Here is a 27,603-nt window from a genome sequence, read left to right on the forward strand (position 1 = left end):
CACTTCATTACAGCCTTAGTCCAAAGGCAGACCAAACATCTAAACTCCTACACTCCAAGGACTGCAGAGGTTTAAGAAGGCAACTCACCACCAGCTTCTCAAGACCTGTTTGGGACGGGCAATGAACGCTGGCCCAGGCAGCAACATCCACACCCCATGAATCTATAGAAAAAAGTGAATATTATTCTTGATCTTTTCAACAATGAGCCTCTTCCCTCAAAATGATAGGAGTTCCTTGAGTCAACACAGCTCGTGAAGAACAAAAACCTGCTCTGTGTAATTGGGGTTGTGGGATTTATTTATAGAAAAAAAATAGAATATTGGGTAGTTGGGAGTTGTGTGATGACAGTGTGAGCATTAATTTGGTGGATAACGGAATAAACATTGTTGGCTGTCTGAAATGTGTGGAAATGAAGTAACTCTAGAGAACTGGTTGTGAAGCTGCCTGGTTAGCTCTTCCAACGAGCCAGCACAGTTGGGATGGGCAGAATCGTCTTGCACTGTGCTCATTGATCCCTGATGATTCATTTTCCGTTCACTGTGTTATTCTGAAGACTTCTAACTCGGCAACAAGCTTTGCTGTAGGGAACGGAGATGTGATGCCAGTCTTTGAAGTCTTGCCAACAAGTTGGCAATGATGCAGCTTTTTTTTTGGCAGGGTCCTTCTGTAAGAAATAACCTCTAGTATCACCCACAAAAAAAGAACAAAGATTGCAGGGTTCAGAAGGGAGGGTGGAAAGCAGATATATCTGACAGAAACCTATGCGACACTTGAAATAGAACGTATTTATCAACACAATTCATTCTGCCCAGCTCTGCCTTGATCTCAGTGGCACAGAGTAATGCCAATCGAGAGCTAGCCCTGCTGCTATTGGATGGGAAATGGAATAGGGCTGTCCAAGGCTAGGGAGGCTGGAACAAAGGGGAGGCACAATCAAGTGAAGAAGGTCTGTGACAGAAGGAGTGTGAGAATGGAGACGCGAGGGGACAAAAGAGACAGGGGGAATTGAGATATCATCAACAAGTAGGAGTGAAGATCAGTTAAAGCAACTGCAGTCTGCTGAGGACAGGTACTGTGACCCAGTGTGCAGCTTGTGTGAGCAGACGAGAAATTTTCCTGCTGAATGTAACTGCTGAGGTGGTTTGGTTCCTTGCTGATAATTTGAGCAAGTTAGCAGTTGTTATGAGCCAGAATTTCTGCCCTGTAAATTGTGGATAGTTCTGCTTATTTATATCTGGAATGAATGCAGTTTTTAAACATTCAGTGTTGTTTTGCCGTGAACCCGATTTAGTCTGTGCATCTGGAGATTAGGATTTTATTTGCAGATGAGGAGATTGTTAGAATTAAATGGGCTTATCGGGATGCTTTGATTTGAAAGCAGAGTGAGCCTTGACTTGCTCGAAGGGGGAAGAGAATGTATCAGCTTGTGTTGTGCTGGTCCCTATCACTGTACCTGCATCCTGGGAATGCTCACTGCCAGCAAGAAGCAAGCACTGCTATCTAATGTGCACAAATGCTCCATTTGGGGCTGGGAATGCGGTTCTGACTGATATTCCATACATCCATCCAGATGTTACCAGCATGACCTTGTCACTTCAGAAATATGAGGGAGGTGCAGTGGGAGGTGGGAAAGGTGTGTCCCAGGGTAGGAAGGTTATCCTCTCGCCAGTCACACGTTCTTAGTTTCAGTTTTGTCCAGCTTCCCCCACAAACTTACTATGCTGTTTCCAACATTTGTACACTCCCGTTCTTTAATCCGGTTGGGAAGGAGCTGGGGCACAGAGTGGAGACGGGAGCTCGGACTGTCCCTATGGACGTGTGATAACATGGATGAGTAATCATCCGAGCATTGACATGCCTTCTGGCAATGGATAATTCTGATCACGCAAGTGATTGATGAGAATAATTACGTTAGTTCCCTTCCAATAAGTAGTCAGCGGGTCTGCCACATTTCCTCCAGATAATTTAGTAATGCCTTTTTGATTGAATGGTAACTAAAGTTTGCCACTAATTGTTGATGGTTATTAACCTTTGCCTTAACATCCCCTTTCCCAACATTTCAGTGAACGAGTATCACCTCTCTGAAAAAGGGATAGAGAAACCTCAACATGTGCTAAGCTTTCACCTGTTCATGTCAGTTCCTCTTGATGGTCTTTCTTCATACACTGATGTGGGACAGGAGGTAGTCATTCGATCCATCTAGCCTATCCCGGCTCTTTGAAAGAACAATCCAGGAGGCCTCACCCTTCCACTCTTTCCTCACAGCCCTGGAAAGTTTTCTGTTTCAATAATTTATCACACTCCCTTCTCGAAGGGTACATTTGAAACTGCTTCTACTGTCCTTCCAGACACTGTGTCTCTGTGATCAGAGGAAGAAAACTCCCTCTGTCTGCCCGCTGGTCCTACGCCAATTAGCATAAACCAGTATCTGATTGCCCGCTCTCCTGCCAGAGAAAACCATTTCTTTCCATCTCCATTCCTATTAGTTTTGAACATCTTTCACTCATGCATTATTCACACAGGTATTTTCTTTCGGAGGTTGAAGGCATGGATAAAGTTCTCCCATTTTCAGTAGTTATTTTTAAATCTTGTTTTCACATCCATCGGCAGTCACGAGTTTGGGTCTTCAGCTTTCAGCAGCGACCATTAATGGCCCCCACTCCCAGTGCTTCACAATCTTAAGATGCCTAATGGATAGATGGCCTCAAGCTCAAAAGGCTGGAGGGATGGCAAGTTATTGCCAGTGCTGTATAAAACAGTGCTCACACTGCCTCTGGAGGACTGGGTTCACTTCTGCGCCCTGCATCTCAGGAAAGAGACACATATCATTTTTGGAATTGTTGCCTGCAGATTCGCCAGAGTAACGTGAGGTGAGGTGGGGGGTCCGGATTTGGGGGTAACTCATAAGTGTTGACCTGAGAAGGCTGAGTTTCTTTGTTTGTGTTCCCATGAGCATAGAAGGAGAAAGTGAGGACTGCAGATGCTAGAGATCAGAGCTGAAAAATGTGTTGCTGGAAAAGCGCAGCAGGTCAGGCAGCATCCAAGGAGCAGGAGAATCGACGTTTCGGGCATAAGCCCTTCTTCATTCCTGAAGCAGGGCTTAAGCCTGAAACGTCGATTCTCCTGCTCCTTGGATGCTGCCTGACCTGCTGCGCTTTTCCAGCAACACATTTTTCAGCCATGAGCATAGAAGCCTCAGGTGTGATGACCATTACACAATGCAGAATATTCAGTGATCAAAAAATAACCTTCGCTTATGCGTCCCAGTGTTCACCTCTCGGTGTGTAGGTGAATAGGTAAAAGCTTCAGAGGGGCCTTGAACAGGTCCACAATAAAAGGATATATCACCTTGTTGGGGAATCCAGAACCTGGTGCACAGTTTCAGATGAAGTGTTTTCCAAAGATGAAGAGGAATTTCTTCTCTTAAGTGCTGTTTGTCTTTGGAATTCACTTCCAAGAGAGGAATAGAGGATGCGTCATTGAATATATTCAAGGCTGAATAAGGCAGATTTTTTTTTGGTCTACACTGGAGCAGAGGGGGTAGGCAGGAGTTAAGACCTCATGATCTTATTGAATGTTGGAGAAGTTTCAATGGGTGAAATGCTTTGATTTCTTCTGATCAAGGTGGAAGATGGTTTATCTGGAGCAAGCAAGAAATTGAACGTAACATCTTTTACTTTTTTTCACTCACAGAATGAGGGTGTCATAGAGTCATACAGCATGGAATTCAGACCCTTCGGTCCAACCAGTCCGGGCCAAACATAATCCCAAACTAAACTAGTCCCACCTGTCTGCTCCAAACCTTTCCCATTTATGTATCCATCCAAATGTCTTTTAAACATTGTACCCACATCCACCACTTCCTCAGCAAATTCATTCCACACGTGAACCACCCTAGGTGTAAACATTTTGCCCCTCAGTCTCTTTTAAATCTCTCTCCCCTCATCTTAAAAATGTGCCCCTTAGTCTTGAAATTCCCCATCTTAGGGAAAAGACAACTACCATCAACTCTATTTATACCTCTCATTATTGCTACAAACTTCTATAAGGTCACCTCTCAACCTTCTATGCGCCAGTGAAAAAACTCCCAGCCTATCCAGCCTCTCTTTGTAACTCAAACTTTCCATACCGACAACATCCTGGTTAATCAGCTCTGAACTATTACTCTGGACAGCTTGATAATATCCTTCCCAAAACTGGGTGACCAGAACTGGACACAGTATTCCAGAAGAGGTCTCACCAATGTCCTGTACAATCTCAACATAATGTTCCAACTCCTACACTCAAAGGACTGAGCAATGAAGGCAAGTGTGACAAACGCCTTTTTAACCACCCTGTCTATATGTGACGCAAACTTTAAAGAATGATGTACCTGCACACCTAGGTCCCTCTGTTCTATAACACTTCTGCAAGGCCCTATGCTTAGTCATATAAGCACTAGCCTTGTTTGTTGTACCAAAATGCAATACCTTGCGTTTATCCAGATTGAACTCCATCTGCCATTTATCACTCCATTGACCCATTTGACCAAATCCTTTTGTAATCTTAGAAAACCTTCTTCACTGTCTGGGCTAGCATTTATTAAAGAGGCAACCACATTGCTGTGGGTCTGAGTCACATGTAGGCCAGACCAGGTAAGTATGGCAGATTTCCATCCCTACAGGACATTAGTGAACCAGGGGCACGGTGGCTCAGTGGTTAGCACTGCTGCCTCATAGCGTTAGGGACCTGGGTTTGAATCCAGCCTCGGGTGACTATCTGTGTGGAGTTTGCACGTTTCCCCGTGTATGTGTGGGTTTCTTCTGGGTGCTCCAGTTTCCTCCCACAATCCAAGGATGTTCAGGCTAGGTGGCTTGGCCATGCTAAATTGCCCACATTGTTCAGGGATGTGCAGGTTAGGTGTATTAGTCAGGGGTAAATGTAGACTAATGGGTTTGGGTGGGATACTCTTCAGAGGGTTGGTGTGGACTTGTTGGGCCTGTTCCCACACTGTAGGGATTCTATTTTAAAAATGGGATTTTCCTGACAATTGTTCTTTGTCATCATTAGGGTCTTAGGGACCTGGGTTTGAATCCAGCCTCGGGTGACTATCTGTGTGGAGTTTGCACGTTCTCCCCGTGTATGTGTGGGTTTCTTCTGGGTGCTCCAGTTTCCTCCCACAATCCAAGGATGTTCAGGCTAGGTGGCTTGGCCATGCTAAATTGCCCACATTGTTCAGGGATGTGCAGGTTAGGTGTATTAGTCAGGGGTAAATGTAGACTAATGGGTTTGGGTGGGATACTCTTCAGAGGGTTGGTGTGGACTTGTTGGGCCTGTTCCCACACTGTAGGGATTCTATTTTAAAAATGGGATTTTCCTGACAATTGTTCTTGGTCATCATTAGGGTCTTAATTCCAGATTATTCTTTATTTAATTCAATTTCTACCATTTGCCATGGTGGGGTTTGAACCCCGGAACATGAGCTAACTTTCTGCACTAATAGACTAGTTACAATACGTCTAGGCCATCACCTCCCCTTAAACTGATGCAAACCATGGATTGCAAGGTGTTGTAGTGTTTATGAGAAAAATGCGTCCACCAAGTATTTCTGCTGGGTGACATGACGCCCCTGAAATCTGGCTTTTGAAACACAGGCAACCCTATCATTTTGGTGCTTAGATTCCTGATTCACTCATTTGTCCTGTTTCTCCAAATAGAACCCAAGGTTTCTTTATCATCTGTAACTCAGGATCTGAGAGACTTTAATGGAAGATGAATTGGTACACAAGGACAAGTGTGAACACACCCATGGTACAAGGTCTGAACAAAGGCTTGATTCCTCTGATCATGCTGAGAGGAGACCAAGTGCATTTTGTGGAATGGAGTTCTGTTTGATTGAAAAATCAGCTTGAAAAATGTTGGCATGGGGAAGGGCAGAGAAAAAGCCTTCCATTATATACGTGATAATACAGCTGACATTTCTCTATTTCTCTTTCTAATCTCATCACTCTTGCTCTCACTGACCTCTCTTTTTCTCTTTTAACCCTCATCTCTCTTTCCACTCCCTTTCTTTCCTTCTGCTTGCCCTTCATTCTCATTTCCAAATTTTTGTTTAGAGTTCACTCTCAACATGTGTGATCATCAGCAAGGCCAGCATTTTTTTTATTCTTTATTGGGATTTGGGCGTCACTGGCTAGGCCATCATTTATTCCCCATTGCTAATTGCCTTTGAGAAGGTGATGGTGTGTGCCTTCTTGAACTTTGACAGGTTTAGATAGGGGATCTGGATCGGCACAGGCTTGGTGGGCTGGAGGGCCTGTTCCTGTGCGGTAATTTTCCGTGCTATGTTGTCCATTAAGTAAGCTCACAGTGCTGTTAAGAGGGGAGTAGTAGAATATTGACCCAGTGACAAGGAAGGAATGCAATAGATGGGTGGCAAGGTGGCTCAGTGGTTAGGACTGCTGCCTCACAGGACCAGGGTCCCAGGTTCGATTCCAGCCTCGGGTGACTTCTGTGTGGAATGTTTGCACATTCTCCCAGTGTCTGCGTGGGTTTCCTCCGGGTGCTCCAGTTTCCCCCCACAGTCACAAAGATGTGCAGGTCAGGTGAATTGGCCATGCTAAATTGCTATAGTGTAAGGTGCATTAGTCAGAGGGAAATGGGTCTGGGCGGGTTACTCTTTGGAGGGTTAGTGTGGACTTGTTGGGCCGAAGGGCCTGTTTCCACACTGTAGGGAATGTAATCTATAGCACAAGTTCAGGTCGGTGTGTGGCTTGGAAGCAAACCTGCTGATGGTGGTGTATCCATGGATCTGCTGCCTTTGTTCTTCCAGGTGGTAGTGGTCATGGTTTGGAAGGTGCTGTTGAAGGCCTTTTTGCAAACTGCTGTTGTGCACCTTGTACATGCTAAACATTGTGTTGGTGCTGAAGTGAGTGAATATTTAAGCTGCTAGACGGGGTGCTAGTCAAGTAGTTTGATTTATTGTGAAAGGTGTTGAGCTTTTTGAGTGCTGTCAGAGTTGCAGTCATCCAGGCAACTGGGGAGCATTCCATCACATTCTTGACTTTTGCCTTGTAGACAGTGGCCAGAGTTTGGAGAGATGGGAGGTAAGTTATTCGCCTGGGGAGTTCCCCTTTGTCAGTGTCCTGGGGGATGGTGGTTGTGAATTTATCTTTGAGCTACAGGGTTGTAGTTGATTTGATACAAATGAGACGGAGATCCCACTTTGGAAGGCAGTTAAAAGCCAACCACATGGTCATGATTAGTAAATGCAAGCTCATCCTATGTACTGATTTAGAACTTCTGTTTGAGAGGGACAGCATCAAATGTTGTTGAGGGAACTGTAGCTCCATCACTGAGACTATACTCCAGAAGTGTTCATTTTTAGTCACACTGAGTAAGGTTCAGATCAGACAAGTTAGGGAAGCTCTGTGGTTAGCACTACTGCCTCACAGTGCCAGGGACTTGGGTTAATTCCAGCCTCAGGTGACTGTCAATGTGGAGTTTGTACGTTCTCCCCGTTACTGCTTGGGTTTCCTTCCAGAGTCCAAAGGTGTGCAGTTTACGTGGATTGGCCAGGTTAAATTGCCAGTAGTGTTCAGGGATGTGCAGGCTAGGTGACTTAACCATGGGAAACGCAGGATTATGGAATGGGTCTGGGTTGGATGCTCTCCAAAGGGTCACTGTGGCCCAAATGACCTGCTTCCACATTATAGGGATTCTATGAAGTTGTCACTGAATGAACCAAAGCTTATATTCTAACAAAGGGCTGCTTTCTAATGAAATCTGTATTTTGTTGATTCTAAGGGCTTGATTTTCATCATCAAGGCAGGGAGCATGAGGCGAGGAAGTTTCCCAACTTCATGTGCATAGCCATGTACATACATCATTGTCTCCAACTCTCAGTCCTCTCAGTGGGCACCCTTACTCACTCCCATGCCACCTCCCTGCTCCTTCCATGGCCCCCTGCATACTTCATGCTCATTCTCCCAGCATGCACTAGAGAACCAATGAACCATATAATAACAACGGCACACCTTGAAGTACTATTGAAAGAAACACTCAATCAAAAACCACTTTGAATAAAAGACAGTTCTTATAATCCTATAACTTGTCAATCAAACAGAACCATTGCAGTATTAATAACAAAAGCTTTATCTCTCCTTCCACCTCTTAATCCTATCTAAATAAACATACAGGCATTCAGAGAGTACAGTTCAAAAATGTAAAACTTATTATAACCTCAAAAATTTATCAGAGTGAGAAAAACTGTGGGTGCAACAATGAGCCTGTTATTTCAGAGCCAGGCTATTTCTGACCTCTTCTGTTGTAGATCACAGGTTGAGATTAGGAACTGTAAAGTTAAGCACATTTTTGAGAATTTGAGCTCAGCAAGTATATGTACACATCCATCCTGTGCTCAATATTGTGCCTGCATCTAATCACTATTCAAAGTGCTATGTAGACATACAGTCATTCTTTCCACCATAGGGGTCTCAGCCAACTGTTGTGTCAACTGTGGCTCAATGGTTGCTTTACTGCATTTGAGTCTGAACGGAATGGGCTCAAAAGACATTGCAGAGAGCTGAACCCAAAAAGTAGGCAGTGCAGTGCTGAGGGAGAACTGCAGTGTTGGAAGTGTGGATGAGATGTTAAACAAATGCCCCAGCTGTCCTCTCAACAGGATCTTAAGGTGCTACTTCACAGTAGGGCAGGGGAGTAGGCAGGAGGGGGAAGGTGGGTGGGAGGGATTGCTTGGTGTCCTGGACAATATTTATGTCACACACCAACAGTCTGTTCACCATACTCCTGTCTGTCGGAGCTTGCCATGCACAAGTACCTGTAAGTGTCCTTCATTCAAGCAGTAACTACACTTCAAAGGTATCTCATTGGCGGTAACTGCAGGATGTCCTGGAATTGTGATAGGTGCTACAGAAATGCTGGTCTTTTTATTGGTTGTAACGAGGAGCATATGTGGGTGTGATACTGGTTAACAGTTTTGGTCTTTATCGGCACTCCTCCAACTGAGTCCTGAACATATCCCTCCCAGTTCTGTGACTCAAATTCCAAATCCCCATACACCCCCCACCCTACAGTTCCCTCCCACCCCCCTCCCCAAACAAACACACACACACACACAAACACAGACACCAAAAGCCCCCAAACTGTGAGCTCACAGGCCGGTTGAAATTCAATTGCCCCCCTTCCAAGACTCCTGGAATGAATGCTGTATTGTCGCTGCTGCTCCCCCATTCTAATTCCTGACTCTACATCGGCATCTTCTCTGCAGCAAATACAGTGGAGCAGGTCCATCAGCATTAACAGCTCAGTGTTCAATACATGGTGGAAGTAGAACTCTCCCCTATTAGACTGAATATTGGTGAGGGGTGCATGGAGTGGGAGACGGGAATCCAATAAGCCCTTTGAAATATGCAGCCGGTAACCAGGCAACGAGGGTCTTCAGCTCATTGACATCACTATGTGCAGGCTTGCTTCCTGTTTTGTTCCTCTGTAGCATTTGGGTTTTGGAAGATTGAATCTGCATTGAAGTTTAATTTTCTGCAGTTGTTTCTACAACACATAAACACAACCACATGTACTGTACATACACAACCACACACACATAAATACAGACACACATACTGTACATTCACAACTGCACACATATAAACACAAACACACACACTATACATACACAACTGCATACACATAAACACAGCCACACATACTGTTCATACACAACCACACACACATAAATACAGACACACACTCATAAACACAACCACACATGCTGTACATATCCACACAAACACAATCGCAGCCACACGTACATGACCACACACATATACACACAGACTTATATCTAAACACACGCACAAACACATATATAAAGCCACATATAGACATGCTGACTAATATGCAAACACACATGCAAATACATACAATCACGAAGACCTACACGCACAGATATGAACAGACACATTATTTGGTGCAGTTTTCCCTGTCTGGAAGTGGCGAGGTAGTTCATGACAAGGCAGCTATTTGGGTAACTTGGCCATGTAGATATAGTTGTCCCTTCTTGCCAACTTAGTAATCAATTCATTGGGTGATTTTCTCTACTTGCCAGCAATGAAGGCCCTTAAAGTGGTCAATTAACAGCTACCTAAAGGGCCACAATTGACACTGGCCTGATGACCAAGCTTCCTGGCAGGTGGGAAAAGCCCCTGGGTCGGTGTCTGGGAAACTGGGACAATCAGCCTACTGGGTAGGTGAGGGGATCCATTTGCCCCAATCAGTGGCAATGGGATCGCCGACCCTTGCCTCCGACTCTAGCGTCTCGCTCCCTGTGACCCTCACCCCACGAGACTCAAAACAAAAAACATCCACTTGTCCTTTTTAAAAATTAATTTCCAGAATGTGGGCATTATTATCCTGGCAGGCATTTATTGCTCATCCCTTATCGCCCAGAGGGCAGTTAAAAGTTCAACCCTATTTCAGTGGGTCTGGAGTCACATGTAGGCCGGAACGGATAGGACAGCAGACGTCCTTCGATAAAGGACATCAGTGAGCCAAATGGGTTTTTTATGACAGTTGACAATGTTTTTGTGGCCTTCATCAGATTCAGATCCAGATTTTTTATTGAGTTCAAATTTCACCATCTGCTGTAGTTTAGCTATAACACCATTGCCTCCCCATTAGATCCCCTAAAGACTGGTCTTCATGTGACAGTCTCTCGGACCCAGAAGTTGCCAGTCCCTGAGTGGGTTAGACAAGACTTCACTGGTGAGCCCTGTGATTGGTTGAGAGGCATCCAGGCCAGCTGTCCCCAAGCTCAGCTTGGGAGCCCCATACTAGTGGGGCAGAGAGCCAGTCGGCACTGAACACAATACCCTCCCCCTCCTCACCCAACTGCCATCAACACTAAGTGTTGACCTTCCATTAAAGGGAATGGTTTAAAATGGTAGCAGTGTTGGATTGACACCATTGACACTCGGCTTATAAATCTCAACAAGGCTAAACACTGCTTCTAAAAGAGTTAAGTTATGAAGGTTACAATCACTCCTCAAGTCCACTGAAGCTCAGTGGTTAGCATTGTTGCCTCACAGCATCAGGGACCCAAATTCAATTCCACCTTTGGGTGACTTGTCTGTGTGGAGTTTGCATATTCTCCCTGTGTCTGCATGGGTTTCCCCCCACAATCGAAACATGTGCAGGTTAGATGGATTGGCCATGCTAAATTGTGTAGGCTAGGTGGGTTAGCCATGTGAAATGCAGGATTACTGGGGTGGGGGAATGGGTTTGGGAATCTTTGGAGGACCATTGTGGATCGAAGGGCTGAATAGTCTGCTTCCACACTGTAGGGATTCTAAGATTAAGAGTTATTGCTGTATAGAGAGGGAGAGGAACAATTTCTCCCCAATGGGAGATGTCCAGAACAAACTTAAATGAGGTTGAAATCAGCCCTGATGGAAAAGAAACACAGACAAAGTGGAAAGGAGCTATAGCTCAATTTTCATCTGGCACCTAAAGTTGAGATTACCACCACTGCAATAATAGCTTTTTCAATACTTAATACAATCCCTTGAAATGGCACAGTTGCCATCCCCAATCTGGGTAAACTGGCTAACGCCTCCAATAAAAGAAGAAATTTCACGCAAATCTATTAAACTCAACATCAAGAAATGTGTGACTGTAAAGTCGCTAAGCAATGGTATCTGCCTTACTGTAAATTTTGATTCATTCAGTCCCTCACTTAGAATCACTGTTAATGCCTTGGACAGCACTTATCAACAAAATCACTGAAAAGCAGGTGATCTGCTCATGACTATATTGGGATCCTGCTATGCACAAATATTTCCATGCTCCCTACATTACCGTAGTGACTCCACTTCAAAAGCAAGTCATTAACTGTATGAAAGCCCTGAGGGACCTGTAGCAGTGAACGGTGCTTTATAAATGCAAGTCTTTCTTTCTGTGCAGTAATGTTGACTGTTTCCACACATGACTGCAAAATCGCAATTGCTAAAGGTATTAATTGGATTATAGCTTGCTCTGAGCTCCTCTCACAAAACTCATCCCACTGGTGCGGCAATGAGAAGAAAATCAGCGACAAAGGAAAGAATTCAGGTTGTGGGATTGGATGTGATACAGGAATCCAGATTACGTTACAATAGGAGTTAAAATGAGCTCTGTACTTAAAGCTCTGGTATCCTGTTGAGAGTCACTTTAAAGCATGTGTTATGCAGTGTCGGGCTGCCTGGTGAGCCATGACTTATATTCCTGCATTACTAACTAGTCTTAGCCCATTAAACAACCTCAATTTACCAACCTTAACGTCAAGGAATGGTCTATTATGAGATTGCTAAGCAACTATCCACAGCCTGCTGGAAACTAAAAATGGCATGGAATCTGTTAATGCACCCTCTTGCTAGTGCATGCTGTGACCATACTTTGACTTTAAGAGGTGTATTTTGTCCCAGGCTTTTTATCGTGAAGCAAGGTTATACAGAAGGAATGAACAGTCTGCTCAGAGCTATTAAACAGTTTGTGAGGCCTTGGGTTCTTTTTAAGTCAGAACAATAAAAGCTGCCTGAATGGGTGGGGCAAGCTCTGACAGAGCCAGGAGATTTAGTTTTTCCGTAGTAGTTGTTGCTGGGTCTCGAAGCTGGGTAGAAGCTGCAGTTCACCTCTCCCTGCTGCTCTCTCCTCAGAGTTTTCTACTGATGTTTTTCCTCCTGGACTGGAGAATTGCCTGTGAGACAATCTATTTTTTCTGAAATTACCTTTGTTTATGGGATGTTACTGTTTTTGAACAATTACTGTTTAGTAGTTAATAATCTATTATTCTGTTAAGTTGTCCAATAGAATTAAGTTATTCCAATTTCTTTTCTTTTGTTGTATTTCAACTATAAGGTATGAATTAAGCGTGCTTTGCTTCAAATCTGTAGTCAAATTGCATCCGGAATGCAATGTCTCACATTTGCCTTTAAAATAAGAAAAAGTTAGTGTCTAAGCTATCTTCTTAATAAAATTTGAGAGGGTTTGGTCAGATTTGTAATACTGCCACCAAAGTTCACAGCATCACTTCGAGCATCAGTTTGTCACATTTTAAAATAAGTTCTTTAGGATTTCAGATGTCTATACCTTCGAAAGAAACGATGTAAATTGATGGCCCAAAAAAACGATACTTAAAACTTGTTAATATCCTTGCATTAAAAACAAATTCTGCACTCCTCCTTTGAAGGTACTGATTCTTGCCACATTATGAGTGTGGCCTTTATAGTCAGGGGATTCTTTAGCTCTTGAATCTGGTCTACCAATGGTTGATTGCATCGCAATTCTTTCTAGGTTCACTTTTTCTTAAGCCATTATAACTAATAGTGCTCCAGTGTGGCACAGTGGCTCAGTGGTCAGCACTGCTGCCTCATAGCGCCAGAGACCCGGGTTCAATTCCCGCCTCAGGCGACTGACTGTGTGGAGTTTGCACGTTCTCCCCGTGTCTGCGTGGGTTTCCTCCGGGTGCTCCGGTTTCCTCCCACAGTCACAAAGATGTGCAGGGCCAGGTGAATTGGCCATACTAAATTGCCCGTAGTGTTAGGTAAGGGGTAAATGTAGGGGTATGGGTGGGTTGCGCTTCGGCGGGTCGGTGTGGACTTGTTGGGCCGAAGGGCCTGTTTCCACACTGTAAGTAATCTAATCTAATCTAATCTAATCTAATCTAATCTAATCTAATCTAATCTAATCTAATAGTGCCAGGGACCTGGGTTCAATTCCAGCCTTGGGTGACTGTGTGGAGTTTGCACATTCTCCCTGTGTCTGTGTGGGTTTCCTCCCACAGCCTGCAGATTAGGTGGATTGGCCGTGCTAAATTGCCCATAGTGTGCAGGCTAGGTGGGCAAGCAATGGGAAATGCAGGAATAGGGTGGGTCTGGGTGGAATGCTTTTCTGAGGGCCAGTGTGGACTGAATGGCCTGCCTCACACTGTAGGGATTCTATGATCAATCTGTCTCACTTTTCAATATTTTTAGTTGAAGCCCAGCCTGGAGAGCTTCTCTGGTCGTTCATCCATCTCATTGCTTATCATGTGTTAGCCAAGGTGGGGGATGACCAGCTATATGGCAGTGAAATGATGTCACGATGGAGCATGATCCTGATTTAACCTGGCACTTCAGAAATAAACAGAAGGTGTTTCTGATGATGGAGCACCAGAATAATGCATTCCTCGCTCTCAATTTGTTTCTCACTGTCCTGAACAGAGTGTGATGTTTGGAAAGTATCTGCATTTCCTTTCAGAACCTCAAGCAATGTTAAAGCATCCTACAGCCAAGAGAATAATTTTTGAGGTGTAGTCACACCAATGCAGGTAACAGGGCAACCAATTGCTCACAGCAAACTCCTGCAAGCAGCAACATAATGAAAATCAGGTAATCTGTTCGATTTAGTTGAAGAATAAGTACTGTCCGTGACAGCAGGCAAAATATCCTTGGCTCTTTGAAATAGTGCAATACAATCTTGTACATTACCCCCTCTAGGGGAAGCCTAGTTTAAAATTCTCATCTGAAAGACAGCACCTCTAACAGTGCAGTACCACTTCATTTCCTGCATTCAAGGTGCTGTATAAAGAGGCTGGGGCTTTTTTCTATGAGGGGTCACCTGATAGAGGGTTTTAAGAGATGGATTAAATAGCTTGTCGAAATTTGGAAGTTATTTCCTGCTAGTGAGGTAATCCAAAAAGAGGAGCCTTAAGTCACTGTTAAATCTCATAACCAACACAGGAGAAACCTTTTCCCCCAGATCATGTTGAGAACTCACTACCAGTTAGCATTGTTCAGGTGAATACCGTAGGTGCATATTATGGGAAGTTTGGTAAATATATGAGAGAAAAGGGAATAGGAGGTTTTGATGAAAGAATGAGCTGAAAAAGGGCTGGCATTGACTAGTTAGGCTGAATACTCTCGCTGTGCTTGTATGTTCAGTGTGATTATGTCAAAGTGTGAGTTGTTGTTGTCATTTAGTTATTGATTTAGTTTGATCTGATTTGTTTTATTGTAGTCACAAAAGTGAATCAAGAGAAAAAAAACTCTTTATACAAAGAATTGGAGCACTGCCCCAGACCTCCAGAGAATAAAAGCCAAAATGGGGCACTATTTGTGGATTCGATAAGCACATTTAGATGGAGCTGCCAAAGTTAATAAAATATTGCAGTACATCAGATGGGCTGAATGGCCTGCTCCACGTTCCACAATCCAAAGCTTGCGCATGTACTTCTCTTGAATTTAATGGTTGTGTTCCTGACTGATTGAAATTCCAAATCTACAGCCCATTAAAATAAAATAGGTGCTAATTCATGTGACAGAAAATTCAGGGAAGCTTCTTTAGCCAGAGAATGGTTAAACTGTGAATCTCGTAGATAGGGAACAGTTGAGGTGCTAATCACATAGATGCAATAAAGAGAGAGAGAAAGAAATAGAAGGATATGACAATTGACTGAAATAGGATGGGAGAAGACTCATGTGGAGCATAAATACTAGCATAGATTAATTAAGCTGAATGGCCTGTTTCTGTGCTGTGCAATTCTATTTAATTCTGGGAAAAAATACAGTACTGGGTTGCAAAGCCTTTGAGAATTAGATTTGAACAGCAGCCCAGGCTGATGGGTGGAAAGTGTTATTTCCCTGTAGACTGTGAGTTTTATCCTTTAATGAAATTGGGAAGTCTGTATTCCTTGCAGATGAGCATTGGCAGCACAAAACTGCGTCAGGAATATTGGAAGGTCTTGCGGACATGATTCGGATTCTGTGCTTTTAGTTTGTTGCAGCCTGTGCAGAGTGTGAAAATGATTTTGCATGTCAGCCTGGTAATGCCATCAGTTCTGAATCAGAAAAACTATGGGGGTCAAACACATGGCCAGTACTAGAAGATAAGCCTCTCATGCTGTATTACCAAGGGAGCATAATGTCAGCTGGAAAGGTTTTTGGCCAACAGTTGTAAAGCTGGCACAGTCCTCCTAGACCATAGGGCTGCTGTCTCATTAGAGAGAAATGACTGATGGTGGTTTAACCTGAAGGTCACCCAACTTCAGCTGAGCGGAGGGGTTGAGAAGAAGAGTCCGTCATGGTAACCACAGCTGGTGCAGGAATTAAAATTCAACCTATAAAGTCGGTCACTGTTGCAAAGTAAGTCTATGCTATATGGGCTCACAAGTCCCATTCTGGATCAAAGAGACAAAGTGGGAAACCTGCGATTTCATGCCCTTCTTAACCCCTGGCCACACGGTGGCTTATGTGATCTACATCCCACCATTCCCACCTGCCTCTTATCTAGTGACTTGATTTTCCTCTCCGGCTATGGCATGTACAGGTTCCACACACTGGTCAAATTCGCAAAGTCTGTTTGCGAGTTATGTTCAATTTTCAGACATTTTTGCATGTGGTATTTTACAGTGCAGGAACGGACAATATGCCTCACCTCATTCATGCCAGTGTTTGTCGGATACTCCATTTCACTCCCTCTCCCCTCGCCAACGTTGTCTCATCCAGTTAGCATATACATTTGCGAAGGCAAGGTACACAAGGCCATGGGCCAAGTGGTGCAAAATGGGATTGGAGTAAGTTAGGTGAAAGTTTTTGATTGGCACAGACTCAGTGGGTCAAACGACCTTTCTTTGGCACTGTACATCTCTATAACTATTCTCCTATTTCTTTCTATTTAACATAACTTTATCCAGTTTCCCCAAAAAATGTATCATGAAACACAAAATGGTTAGAGCACAGGAGACCATTCATATCATTGTATCAGTCTTGGCATTCTGCAAGACTATTGCAGTCTTATCGCTCTTTCCCTATAGCCCTGCAGTTCTTTTATCTTGATTATAATTACCCATTTATAAACACTCTAATATAGTAACCAAATGATATAATCGATGAAGTCTGCCTCCATCACATTCTCAGGCTGCTCCCGATGTCCAGATCTTTACCATTATTACTTTGGAGAAATTCCATGTATTACCATTTAAAATTTCCAGGATGTGTTGTTTAAATAATCTTCAAGTATTCGGCACATCTGCAATGTTCAGCTTGAAGGTTTATTATTTATCCATTATATTCTGGCATATTAAAAAGGCAGGTGAATTTATGTTTAAAACATCGCTGAAAAACAACATTTAATAGCCAGCATCTCCATCAAAGCTTTGTTTTGATTACTCAGAACAAGCAACTTCTAAAAAAAAAATCCCCATCTATAAATAAATCTATATCCTATTTGCTTCAACTACTCATTTTGGGAGTGAGTGCCACATTTTAACTGTTCTCTGGGTAAAGATATTTTCCCTGAATTCTCTACTGATCTTTTTCCTAGGGTGGGAGAATCCAAAACTATGGGGCATAAGTTTAAGGTGAGAAGGGAAAGATTTAAAAGGGACCTGAGGAGTAATTTTTTCATGCAGAGGGAGGTGTGTGTATGGAATGAGCTGCCAGAGGAAGTGGTGGAGGCTGGTACAATTACAGCATTTAAAAAGCATCTAGATGGGTACATGAATAGGTAGAGTTTAGAGGGATATGGGCCAACTGCTGGCAAATGGGACTAGATTAATTTAGGATATCTTGTCAGCATGGACAAATTGGATAAAAGGTTTGTTTCTGGTTGTATAACTTCATGAATCTGTGACTCTAACCCATGGTGTTGGCATCATTCTGCATATGCAGACAGTTGTCCAGCCAACTGATCTAACTGACCCAATACCAACAGTGGCAGCACTCTTACCTTTGAATCAGAAGAATTGAGAACTTAAATCCCATTCCTAAGGCTCATAATCTTAGCCAATATTCCAATGACACCTTTCAGATGAACTATTAAATCAGGAGGATCTGCCCTTTCTAGAGGATGTAAAAGACTCCTTGGCATTATTTTAGTAAGGAATATAGCTGTTCTCCCCAGTGCCCTGGCCAATGTTTATCAATCAACCAAAATCTCCAACAGGGATTAATTAGTCATTGATCTCAATGCCATTTGTTAAAGCTTCCTGCGTGCATATTGATTGCTGTGTTTCCTTTATTTCAACAGTACAACAGTTTAAAAGGAATACTCTACTGGCCGGAAAGTGCTTTGGAATATCCTATGGTCATGAAAGAAACTGCAATATCTTTTATTACTTTCTTGTTGCATTGTTGAGCTGTTTTAAACTGTCTGTCTAATCATGTGGGCTCATGTGGCAAGTCAATTCCCCAACTAATGCTGCAGAGACAGATTAGATGGCTATTTGAGGACATCACTCTTACAAGAAGCAGCTAATACATCTAGTCACTGCATAGCATTATAACTAAATTATAGGATCTATTTTTCTGAAGTTCTGGAATTCCTCCTTAACCCCCTCTGTCACCTCACTTCTCTCTTTTCTAAGATGTATCTTAAAACCCATCAATAGGCTGGAGTACAATGTGGGCAAATGTGATGTTGTTCATTTTGGAAGGGAGAACAAAAGAACAGAGTATTTTTAAATTGCAAAAAACTGCAGAAAGCTGTGACACAAAGGTACTTGGGAGTACTTGTGCATGAAACACAGATAGCTAGCACAGCGGTACAGCAGGTAATCAGGAGGGTTCATGAAATGTTGGCCCTTATTCCAAAGGGGTTAGAGTGTAAGAGGAGGGAAATCTTAACTGCAACTGCACAAAGTGCTGGTGAGACCACATCTGGAGCACTGTGAGCACTTTTGGTCCTTTTATTTAGGAAAAGATATCATTTCATTGTATGCAGTTCAGAGAAAGTTCACTAGGATAATCCATGGTATGGAGGGATTGTTTTATGTGCTCCGGTTTCCTCCCACAATCCAAAGATGTGCAGGTCAGGTGAATTGGCCATGCTAAATTGTCCATAGTGTTAGCTGCATTAGTCGGGGGTAAATGTAGGGGAATGGGTCTGGGTGGGTTACTCTTCAGAGGGTCGCTGTGGACTTGTTGTATTGAAGGATCTGTTTCCGTCCTATAGGGAATCTAATCTAATCTAATCTAATCTAATCAAAGGTTAACCAGTTTGGGACTGTACTCATGGAAGTTTAGAAGATTGAAAGGGGATCCTATTGAAATATATTGGATTCTTCAGGGACATGACAGGGTAAACGCTGAGAGGATGTTTCCCCTCATAGGCGGGTCTAGGAACAGAGGGCACCAACTCAGAATAAAGCGGCATTAATTAAAGACTGAGATGAGGAGGAATTTCTTCTTCATGAGGGTTCAGAGTCTTTGGAACTCCTTGCAACAGACAGCTGTGGGAACAGAGTCTATATTTAAGGCTGTTAGATAGATTCTTGTTCAGTAGGGGGATCAAGGGTATGGGGAAAGGACAGGAAATTGGATGTTAGATAGATGTGATCAGCCATGATCTTAACGAAGACCTACTCCTATTTGTATTTCTTATGGCCTTATGATAATTGGACCAATTGGTTCAGCTTGTCTAATATTGCCTTACGTCTAGGTGTTGCAAATACCAAACAAAGTGGGATGTAACTACAATGACTGATTTTTTTCCCCTCATCTATGCTGAGTTGAATTAAATTGTAAGAATGGATTTTGACAAACAAAAGAAAATATAGGCCACACATAACCTTTTGTCTTCTTTCTCTCTGCGTTTTAACTAAAAGACTCTATTACCTCAATGGAAATGTTTTGACTCAATGTAGATGTTAACTAAGCTGAACTTTGCTGAAATGAGACTTCAGTCTCTTTGCTCGGTTTATTTATGTCTCAAAGACCAACATTACAAGTTAATTTAAAGATACTGTCAGTGAAAGCTTCACGTCTACAAGGCTAGCTTGCAATCATAGGTTTTAGTTGCTCTCACATATTAAAACCCAGTTCGTTTGATCTGCTTGGCAGCATCAAATAAAAAAAGTCAATACATTGAGTGAGATGTGTCCTTTCACCCCCACTAAAAAATTAGCTTTAAGCAGCAAGAAGCACATTTGTCAACTTAAGGTAATGCTGTGTGGGAAATGTGATGAGCGTACCCTCCCAACCTCTGAGCCACAGTTAACAAGAGCACCTTTGAGACAATCACATGTGTATAGTCCATTGGAGAAGCTACCATGATGAGAATACCAGGAGGTCCACAGTGATTAGTACCCAGGCATCTCCGCACCCATCGCTAAATTCTCCCATCCTCAGTTCCCAGCAAATGACAAAGTGCGCCTTTGGGAGTGGATCCCTGCACCCGATTCTGGGACCATGGCTCAATCAAGTGTAGCTCTACTCTGGGAGCTGAATCAAGTCTAATATCCTTACTGTCCTGAGACATGGCTAGGACATGAGGAATGTCGAATTAGCCATGATTCTATTGACTGGTGGAGCAGGATTGAGGGATGAATGGCTCACTCCTGTTCCTATTTCTTATGTTTTTATCATGGGAGAATTGATAAATGCTCTCTGCCCCCAATAGACTGTAGTCTCCATCCCTTTGTTTCTGGTTATAAAATCAGCTTGGGGATCATGGGAAGATGAGAAACAGGAGCAGGGGCACCACCGTGGCTCAGTAGTTAGCACTGCTGCCTCTGATCGTTAGGGATACGGGTTCGATTCCAGCCCTAGGTGTGGAGTTTGCATGTTCTCCCTGTGTCTTTGTGGGTCTCCTCTGGGTGGTCTGGTTTCCTCCCACAGTGTATTGGTGAGGTGGATTGACCATGCTGGATTCCTCATAGTGTCCAGGGATGTGGGTTAGCTGTAATAATATGGGTTAAGGGGATGGGATGGGGGACTGGGTCTGGTGGTATGCTCTTTGGAGTGTCAGTACAGACTCAGTGGGCTAAATGGCCCTCCGAAGAGCATTCCACCCAGAGCTACACTATCCCCACATTTCCCATCACTAATCTAGCTAGTTTGCACATCTCTGGATGTTATGGGGCAATGTAGCATGGCCAGTCCACCTAACCTGCACATCTTTGGATTGTGGGAGGAAACCAGAGCATCAGGAAGGAACCCACACAGACAGTCACCCAAGGATAGAATCAAACCAGGTCCTCAGCACTGTGAGGCGGCAGTGCTAACCACTGAGCTACCATTCCACCTGTGGTTCATAGAATCCCTACTGTGTGGAAACAGGTCATTTGGCCCAACAAATCCACACTGACCCTCCGAACAGTAACCCACCCAGATCCATTCCCCTACCCTATATTTAACCCTGACTAACGCACCTAATCTACACATCCCTAAACACTTTGGGCAATTTAGCATGGCCAATTCATCCAACCTGCACATCTCTGGATTGTGAGAAGAACCCATGCAGACACAGGGAGAATGTGCAAACTCCACACAGACAGTCGCCGGAGGTGGGAATCGAACCCAGGTCCATGGCACTGTGAGGCAGCAGTGTTAGCCACTGAGTCAGCGTGTCCTTGTCTCCTTATTTTGGAACCATGCCCACCTCGTCCCAGTTTCCCTTACATGACTCTCTCAGTATCCACTTTGTCAAGTCCACTTAGGATTTTTGATACTTCAAAAATTCTTCTAAACGCACAATGCTTTCCTAGTAAGATAACCCCTTCTTCCTAGAGATGAAGACTATTTCTTTGATAGAGCACAGAATTTGCACACACATAAGACAGGAGCAGAGGAAACCTCCATGGAATAGTGCAATTTTCACATAAGAAAGTTTATTTTAAGTACTGGCATAGCACTATAAAGATTGAAAATTTTGTAATTTTTCGTCGGAAATTTGATCTCAATTCTGCTGATGCTTCTAAGCGTCTTCAATTTTACACAATTGGTTTCTGAGATCGAATTATCAGTGTGTAACTGACTGCTTTTGTGTTTTATTTTCTTTGCAAATTTAACTTGGACAGTTTCAAAGAAAGATTGTTTTTCCTGAAATTACCATCCCTAAACCTCTCCACCTTTCTCTCTCTCTCTCTCCTTGTTCAAGATGTCCGATATATTCTATCCCTTTGACCAAGATTTTGTCACCTGTTCCAATATTTCCTTATTTGGCATGGTGTCAAATGTTGTTTTATTGTTCAACTGTGCAGCAGCTTCATGTTGTTTTTACTGTGATAACAGGTGCAATATGAGTGCAAGTCATTGCTGGCTTTCATGATTTTTCCCTTTAATTTTCTGCTTCGAGACAGAATCAATGACTTTAGACAACAGGAGAGGATTGATGGGGTTAGAGCAGTTGGCGTTATGTCCATGGACTTTTAAAAGACACCTGACAGAGAGCTATGTATAGATTTGTCAGCAAATTAGAACCCATGCTTTTCAAGGGTACAATGATGGTGTGGGTACAAAATTGCGTGGCTGTTCCTGAGGTAAGAGGGAGGTATACATTGGTGTTCCCTAGAGGCTGATATTCCCTGTCATCCATCAGCTCCTCTAGGACTTGGAGGGCAGACTGCCATCTTAGCAAACAGGCGGCTCTCTAGTGCCCCTGCTGGTACAGGCTGCTTTTGGCCATTGCTTCCCCTCCTGGCCTCCAAAACATGGCAGCTGGCTTCCAGCCACAGGCTTCGGTCAGCTATTCCCAGGAACTGGCTCTTTGGCTCTCAGCAACCCCCTCACCCCCTCCCTCATCCCCAGACTTGGATCCACCTCTCCTGACCCTGAACTTTTGAATCTTGCCTCTCACACCGACTGGCTGTCCAACGTTTACCAGACTCAGGAGCAGGCCCAAGAGGAGGTCCTCGATTCCCAAAGATCGGGAGCGTGTGGCTGAAATCTAACCAAAATAACAAAAAAAGATTTAAAAATCAATTACCCCTCGCCATTTTATTTAGGAGGGGTGAATTGCCTCTGATTGGTCCCAATGAATGAATATTTCTGAGTGATTCCAGTACCTGCTGCCTCCATTGTAATCTGAGCATTATCAGTGCAGAGATGACAATTTGCAGGGGACTTCCAAATGAACCATCCATAAATATAATCTGGTCCTAGCTAATAAATTCAACAAAGAACTCAAAAGAGTAGTTTACACTCAGAGAGCAATTCCAAATGGGGAACTTGCTGTCGTTTTGTGTTTGAAGTGAATAGCACAGATACAATTTAATGGAAACGTAATAATTAGATGAGGGAGTATGCAGATAAAATTGGGTCATCTTGCCGTGAGGATAAACACCAGTGAAAGGGTAGAATTGAAGGAAATCAGTATTGGCACAAAAACAGTGCTGGGGAATTAATAGGGTTAAAGGCTGACAAATCATCAGGACCTGATATTTCTGCATCCCAGAATACTAAAGGCAGTGGCTCTGGATACATTGGAAAAGTATTGAGGACCCATTTAGAGTTATAGAGTCATACAGCACAGAAATAGACCCTTTGGCCCAACCAGTCCATGCTGACCATGTTCTCAAACTAAACTAGTCCCACCTGCCTGTGCTTGGCCTATATCCCTCCAAACCTTTCCTATTCATGTACTTATCCAAATGTCCGTTGAATATTGTAATTGTAACTGCATCCACCACTTCCTTTGCAAGTTCATTTCATACACAAACCACTCTCGGTATAAAAAAGTTACCCCTCATCTCTTTTTAATATCTTTCTCCTCACACATGCCCTCAAATCTTGAAATCTCCCACCCTCGGAAAAACACAGCTGCCATTCCCCTTACGTAAGCCTCTCATGATTTTATAAATCTCTGTGAGGTGCACCCCTCAACCTCCTAAGCTTCAATGCAAAAAGTCTCAGCCTATCCAGCCTCTGTCTATGGCTCAAACCCTCCAACACTGGCAACATCCTAGTAAATCTCTTTTGAATTCTGTTTGGCTTAACAATAATCTTCCTATAACAGAACATTGGTTATGCCATTTGTGGAATACTGGTCTCCCTGCTATAGGTAAGATGCTGTTAAACTTGAAAGGGTTCAGAAAAGATTTAAAAGGATGTTGCTGGTGTTGGAGGGTTTGAACTATAGGGAGAGGCTGATTTGGCTGGGACTGTTTTCCCAGGAGCATAGGAGGTTGAGAGGTGACCTTATAGAGAGTTATAAAATCATGAGGGGCATGGATAGGGTGAATAGCTAAGATCGTTTTCACAGGGTAGGGGTGTCCAAAGCTAGAGGGTATAGATTTAAGGTGAGAGGAGAAAGATTTAAAAGGAACCTAAGGGGAAACTTTTTCATGCAGAGGGTGGTGCGTGTATGAAATGAGCTGCCAGAGAAAGTACCAGGTGGAGGCTGATACAATTACAGCATTTAAAAGGCATCTGGATGGGTATATGAATAGGAAGAGTTTGGAGGGATATGGACCAAATGCTGGCAAATGGGACTAGATTAATTTGGGATAACTGGTCCGCATGGACAAGTTGGACTGAAGGGTCTGTTTCCATGCTGTACATGTCTTTGACTCTACGGCTGTGTGACCAGAACTGGATACAGTATTCCAAAACAGTCCTGTACAACCTGAACATGACGTCCCAACTCCTGTACTCAAATGTCTGAACAATGAAGGCAATTGTACTGAACATCTTCTTGACCACCCTATCTACATGTGACTCAAAGGTCAAAGAATTATGTGCCTTGACCCCTCTGTGTCTCCTTGTTCTACAGCATTACCCACGGCCCTCCTTGTAATTATATAAGTTCTGCCCAAAACACAAAATCTCGCATTTATCCAAATTAAACTCACTCTAACAGTCCTCAGCCCAATTGATCGAGATCTCTTTGTAATTTGAGATAGCCTTCTTCACTGTCTACTACATCATCAATTTAACTGTTTCAGTGCATTAAGTCCTAGATCGTTCGATGGAAAGAGGGAATGGTTGTTGGCCTATTCTTCTCACTGTCCTATTTTCCTTTAGTTCACAGAGTCTCTGCTGGTGCTGGCCCCTCGAGTGACTTGGCTGCTCTCGGAATGGATGAGCTATTCTAATGGGTGGCATTGAGACCTTCTTCTCACCATGTCACAGGGCAGCTTGACATGGCTCCGGTTCAAGATCGAGCAGTCAATGGCCTTGGGTAGTCTCCTACTGGTCTTTTCTTTGCTTCAGGTGGTCACCAGCACGTGCCCAAGAAGCTGCCAGTGTTTCGACAAGAACGGGAAATTTGTGCGCTGCACTGGCAAGAACCTGAAGGAAATCCCCAAGGACCTCCCTGCTGACACCGTGACCTTACATCTTAACTCCAACCGGATAACCAAAATACCCAGCAATGCCTTCAAAGACCTCTACCTACTCAAGGAACTGGATTTATCCAAAAACGCCATTGAGTCAATAGATAATGAAGCATTCAAAGGAATCCCTGAGGGCCTCAAGATGCTTGATCTGTCGAGCAACAGGATCCAGAGTGTGCCAAAGGAGGTCTTCAGTAAAATTAAAGCAAAGATCCGACTCTCAGACAACCCATGGCACTGTGAATGCTCGCTGCAGCAGATCATCGAGGAGCTGACCCTTGACCCAGAAACGGTCAATGACTTCATCTGCCATTCCTCGGTGCAGGAGGAGTATGCCGGCCAGCCACTCATCCAGATCCTCGATTCAGGTATCAACTTCTGCAACATCCACCAGAAGACGACCGATGTCGCCATGTTCATCACCATGTTTGGCTGGTTCACCATGGTCATCTCCTACATTGTGTACTACGTGCGCCAGAATCAGGAAGATGCCAGGCGTCACCTCGAGTACCTTAAGTCGCTCCCAAGCACACAGATCACCAAGGAGTTTGACACGATCAGTACTGTACTGTGAGATCGATTGTGTGACACCTATGCGACCTTAATATTGGATGAGTCAGCACCGCTCCTGGCTCAACCACAAGTGCCTCATTTGCTAATTAGAGATTGTACGCCCTTTGACCTTTTCTATGATTTTTTTTCTGTGCATTTGAAGTTCCTAATAAAGCTGTCAGAACGAATGAGCTGTGGTGACTTTGGTAGACGATGAAATATGACTGTCTTCTTTCCTGAGCATCGGGCTTCAATCCAAGTCAGATTTGTGAAGGGTGTGGGAAGGTGGCAGATTCCTCAAAAGCCCTGGGAAGCCTTAAGGTTATGGTGGTGCTGCAGATCGAAGGGTTTTAACATTCAGGACCAGGCTGGAGGCCCGTCCACAGTCAGGGAGTGGCATGGTAGGCTGGGGGGAGGGTGTAGAGGGAAAGGTGTACTACTGAGCACAGTCAATGGAGGAGGTGGGTAGGTGAAGGTTCCTTAGCAATCATGAGATGGACAGGGATAAAGGGCATGGGGAGTCATAATGATTGGGTGGACAGAGAGGGTTTTGCATGTCCCATGTACCTGTCGAGACACTAGAGGAGGGTCCTTGGCAGCTAGGAATCAGGCCACTGTAAAATTCCAACTTTGTCGGCAATGCACATGTGAGCCAGGATATCCATAGGGTCCTGATGTACATCAGCCAGTTCTCTTTCCTGATGAGACAGGAAGACTGGGACCAATGCCCAAGAAGGCAGCACATTCAAGGGCAATTAGAGGTTGTCAATAAATGCCAGTCTAACCAATGCCATTCATATTCCAGTGAGGAGTGAATACTTGGCTTGTTGGTATATGGTGGACAACATCTCAGGTCTAGTCTAAGTTGAGGCAGTTATGATCTCTTTAAACGCTACTGTTCCGCAAGGAAAATTTTGGTTTGTGTGTAATCTACAGCTTGGGTTATATTTAGGAATAACAGCAACTGACTGATGTTATCAGAGGTTAAGGACGGGGAAGATTTATTGTAGCGATTCTGTTTATACCTCACAACATCTCGGATTGGCTGCATGTCAAGAAGCTGTGAATTGAATTGGGAGGTAATTTAATTTCTATTTCCAATTAAATATTCAGGACAAAGCAAAGCTCCTACTTGTCATGTAATTTTAAAAAATAAACACTTCGTACAGCATTGAGTGAGATCCTGGTCAACATTCACTTTCAAGCACCCTCTAGAGACAGGCAAATTCTCCCTCGTGTCCTGATCGATATTTATGCCTGAATCAACATCATTAAAAATGATTATCTGGTTCATTATCATGTTACTGTGTGTGTAAATTGGTAGCTCCCTTTCTTACAACACAACAGGAGCATACTTCAAGGTTATTTAGTTATCTGTAAAGATGCTTTGGGATTTGGGAATGGTGTTATATAAATGCAAGTCTTTTCCTTTTATGCACACCACAGTCTCCCCATGAAATGAATCATTAGGAACTTATTGCAATGGGTCAAGCAAGCTCCTCATGTGTGAAACAAAGCAGCCATTACGAGAGAAGACAAGTTCTACAAACAGCTAATGAGATTTGTGACAGGCTAATTTTCTGTTCACAAAGGGAGCAATGTTAGATACTGGGAGAATTTGAATCCCTTGACAGATGCCTAACATCCAGCAGATTACAGTTAATTTTGGCCAGTTGTCTAAAAGATACCATTTTCTATAAAAGCAATGTTTCATTATTTTTATAATTAATTAGGCAAGATACCATTTTCTATAAAAACAATGTTTCATTATTTTTATAATTAATCAGGCTTATGTTTATGCACTGCAATCAGACCTGAGCCTGCAGTTTCTGCCTCTGTACTACCCGCAGAACTAAATAAGCAATCATTATGCTGTGGGAGCGACCAATGATTGATTGTGGAGTACAACATTATGACATCTGGGTCACAGAGTTACAGAATCATACGGCATGAAACCAGACCCTTCAGTCCATACCGACCATAATCC

At 43.5% G+C, this 27,603-nt stretch overlaps 1 protein-coding gene across 2 annotated transcripts; it reads left to right on the forward strand.

The window, feature by feature from the left end:
• The first annotated feature begins 924 nt into the window (after nt 1–924).
• lrrc3 (leucine rich repeat containing 3) lies at nt 925–25,816 on the forward strand. 2 transcript variants are annotated; one of them, XM_043694557.1, is made up of 2 exons: nt 925–1,070; nt 24,754–25,816. In XM_043694557.1, exon 2 carries the CDS (start codon nt 24,853–24,855, stop codon nt 25,636–25,638), a length of 786 nt encoding a protein of 261 aa, XP_043550492.1. In that variant the 5' UTR covers nt 925–1,070; nt 24,754–24,852; the 3' UTR covers nt 25,639–25,816. The 2 variants fall into 2 exon arrangements, with proteins under 2 accessions (XP_043550492.1, XP_043550491.1); XM_043694556.1 differs by lacking the exon at nt 925–1,070 and adding an exon at nt 12,676–12,733.
• Nucleotides 25,817–27,603: the final 1,787 nt, after the last annotated feature.

This window comes from Chiloscyllium plagiosum, chromosome 7 (genome assembly GCF_004010195.1).
Source record: "Chiloscyllium plagiosum isolate BGI_BamShark_2017 chromosome 7, ASM401019v2, whole genome shotgun sequence".
In the NCBI taxonomy this organism is placed as follows: domain Eukaryota; kingdom Metazoa; phylum Chordata; class Chondrichthyes; order Orectolobiformes; family Hemiscylliidae; genus Chiloscyllium; species Chiloscyllium plagiosum.

What these genes read in the sequence shown, in the direction of transcription:
- lrrc3 (XM_043694557.1), top strand. Translation starts at nt 24,853, where the DNA reads ATGTCACAGGGCAGCTTGACATGGCTCCGGTTCAAGATCGAGCAGTCA.